The sequence below is a fragment of the Peromyscus eremicus genome, chromosome 1 (genome assembly GCF_949786415.1).
Source record: "Peromyscus eremicus chromosome 1, PerEre_H2_v1, whole genome shotgun sequence".
NCBI classification, from domain to species: Eukaryota; Metazoa; Chordata; class Mammalia; order Rodentia; family Cricetidae; genus Peromyscus; species Peromyscus eremicus.
Genome location: NC_081416.1, coordinates 187,197,945 through 187,201,046, shown reverse-complemented (window position 1 = coordinate 187,201,046; position 3,102 = coordinate 187,197,945). Strand labels below are relative to the sequence as shown.

Genomic DNA, 3,102 nt, shown 5'->3' with positions numbered 1-3,102 from the left:
TCTGTATTCTTTCTAAATTTTCTAGCATGTGTCATGGGCTACCTCACAGAACAAGGGAATTATTGTATGGAAGGTGTTCCTGGTCAACTGTCTAGAGCAAATGAGATTGCCCTGCAATGTAAAGAAGACAGGCTAGATACTAGCAGGATTGGCTAGGGAATGAGTAAGACAACAGTGATGACTTCCAGGGAAACAAAAGGCAAGACTGAGAGTGGTTTGTGATATTCAATTCCACTTGAACAGATTCCTGATCATTTGACTTAGGGTAATGTTCTGATCCCAGAATTCATCCTGCATTTAGGTAACTCGTTGCCTATTACAGAATTACAGTAAATACTAGTAAAAATGCAGGTTTAGTTGACTATGCTGACATTATAGTATGGAATAATTTTAGAAACTATAAACCTAATCTGGGTCCATGAAGTAGGATTAGTCTTTAATTGCCTTCCTTGCAAGCTGACTTTATATTACACCCATAGATTTCTTCCTAGTGAAGAATTCACAGACGCCCTTCAGGAAAATATTCTCAGGAGATAGTATACAGAATAGACTTGAGAATTACCATATAAGGAATGTTAAACACAGCAGTATGTGGATCTCAGAATGTGGGGAATAGAAATAAGCAATAGTTGCCAATGACAGCTGCCTAAAACAATCTAGAGCCTCTTCTGTCTGACAAAATACTTGGCTTGCCTCCATTACTTTTGAAGACTCTAATGAGTTTTTCTAGAGAGAAAAGTAAAACCTGTGATGCTTTTAAGTAAGACTTTAAACTGCAAAGGAATTGGATATTCTGTATAGTTCTCTTGATTGACTATCACTTAGTAAGTATAAATACTGTGAACCTGAGTGTAGATTATACTCTTCATCAATTTCTGAGAAGAATTATTTCAACATAGAGACACTTATTCTAAACATAATCCATGAATGAGCTTCATCTAAAAGTTAATTATTGATTCCTCAAATTCATGATCCATCATGTCTCAATAAGGATGAGATATCTATTATTAATCAGAGACCCTTGAAGTCTGTCATACTGTTTTTGTGAGAATACATTCACTTACAGTGAAAGAAAAATGTCTAACTTGTTGCCAGTTGACTTATCTTGAGAGAGAACGTAGAGAGACAGTCACTTTCATATTCGTGGTCTTAGAACAAGTCCTGTTAATATGACCTTACTTATTTTCAGAGAAATATTTCAAATGTGATCCTGTCCATCAACATGTGAAGAATGAAAGTGAGTCACATCAGTCTAATTAGCTTGGCAAAATACTTCCTGACCCCTCCATATATGCACATTATAGAACAAGTGAAACTACAGAACACTCTAATAAGTACAGATGTATTAATCACAGGGATGCCTCTATTGACTCATTAAATGCAGATAGACATGAAAGCATGCACACTGGAGAAGAACCTTGCAAATCTAAAGACTGGGAGAAATCCTTAAATGTGTGTTCCAACATTAGTCAAGATCAGAGACTGTACACTGCAAAGAAAGAGCACAGGCAGGGAGAATATGATAACTGTTTCAGCTCTGCACACAGTCTTCTGAAACAAACAGGCTATATTGGAGAGACACCACACCAATGTGGGAAATGCATGAAATACTTCAGTACTGCCTCGAGCCTCACTGTACATCAGAGAATTCATACAGGGGAGAAGCCTTACAAATGTAAGGAATGTGATATATCCTTTACTGTGAAGTCAACTCTCATAAACCATCAGAGAATTCATACTGGAGAGAAACCATACAAATGTAAGCAATGTGACAAGTGCTTCACCATGCAGTCAACTCTTAGAAACCATCAGAAAACTCACACTGAAGAGAAACCGTACAAGTGCAACATTTGTGACAAATCCTATAAACTGTGTTCAAACCTTAAAAGACATCAAAGAATTCATACAGGGGAAAAACCTTGCAAATGTAGGCAATGTGACAAATCCTTTACCCGCTACTCACATCTCAGAATACATCAGAGAATTCACACTAGGGAGAAACCATACAAATGTCTGGAATATGACAAGTCCTTTACTGTGCAGTCAAATCTTACAAAGCATCAGAGAACTCATACTGGAGAGAAACCCTACAAGTGCAACTCTTGTGAAAAATCCTACTCCAAATGCTCAAATCTTAAAGCACATCAAAGACTTCATACTGGGGAGAAACCTTACAAATGTAGGCAATGTAACAAATCCTTTACCTGGTACTCAGGCCTTAGGAAACATCAGAGTATACATACTGGAGAGAAACCATACAGATGTACGGAATGTGACAAATCCTTTATCAGTTGCTTTGATCTTAAAACACATCTGAGAGTTCACACTGGGGAGAAACCATACAAATGTAAGGAATGTGACAAATCCTATGTCAGTTGCTCACAACTTAGAATACATCACAGAGTTCACGCTGGGGAGAAACCATACAAATGTAAAGAATGTGACAAGTGCTTTACTGAGCAGTCAGCTCTTACAAGGCATCAGAGAACTCATACTGGAGAGAAACCCTACAAATGCAACTTTTGTGACAAATCCTTTAAACAGTGTTCAAATCTGAAAACACATCAAAGAATTCATACTGGGGAGAAACCTTACAAATGTAAGCAATGTGACAAATCCTTTACCCAGAACTCACATCTTAGAAGACATCAGAGAGTTCATACTTGAGAGAGACTTTACAAATGTAAGGAATATGACAAATCCTTTACCACTTGCTTACATCTTAAAACACATCAGAGAAGTCACACTGGAGAAAAACCTTACAAGTATAAGGAAGGTGACAAGTCCTTTACTCAGAATTCAAATCTTAGAACACATCAGAGAATCCATATTGGAGAGAGACCTTACAGATGAGGAATGTGGCAAATCTTTTTCTACATGTTCAACTCTTAGAGAACATCAGATAATACATACTGGATAGAATCTTTACAAATGTTGCAATGTGACAAGTCTATTAGTACATGCTCACATCTTAGACAACACCAGAAAATCATACTGGAAAGAAACCTTATAATGCAAAGACTGTGACATATTCTTTAATGGGATTTCAGATCTTAGAAGACATCAGGATCTTCATACTGGAGAGAAACCCCACAAATGCCT

General features: G+C 37.1%; 1 protein-coding gene across 1 annotated transcript; it reads left to right on the top strand.

The window, feature by feature from the left end:
- Positions 1 to 418: 418 nt before the first annotated feature.
- Positions 419 to 2,667, top strand: LOC131903438 (zinc finger protein 665-like). The gene is made up of 4 exons (XM_059254016.1): positions 419 to 423; positions 1,356 to 1,567; positions 1,655 to 2,207; positions 2,292 to 2,667. The coding sequence occupies exons 1-4, from the start codon at positions 419 to 421 to the stop codon at positions 2,665 to 2,667; spliced, it is 1,146 nt and encodes a 381-aa protein (XP_059109999.1).
- Positions 2,668 to 3,102: the final 435 nt, after the last annotated feature.

Excerpts from the sequence above, each read along its gene's own strand:
- LOC131903438 (XM_059254016.1), top strand. Across the intron at positions 1,568-1,654 it reads TCTTCTGAAACAAACAGGCT|CAGGGGAGAAGCCTTACAAA; the intron begins ATATTGGAGAGA and ends AGAGAATTCATA. Across the intron at positions 2,208-2,291 it reads TGTAACAAATCCTTTACCTG|TTGCTTTGATCTTAAAACAC; the intron begins GTACTCAGGCCT and ends ATCCTTTATCAG.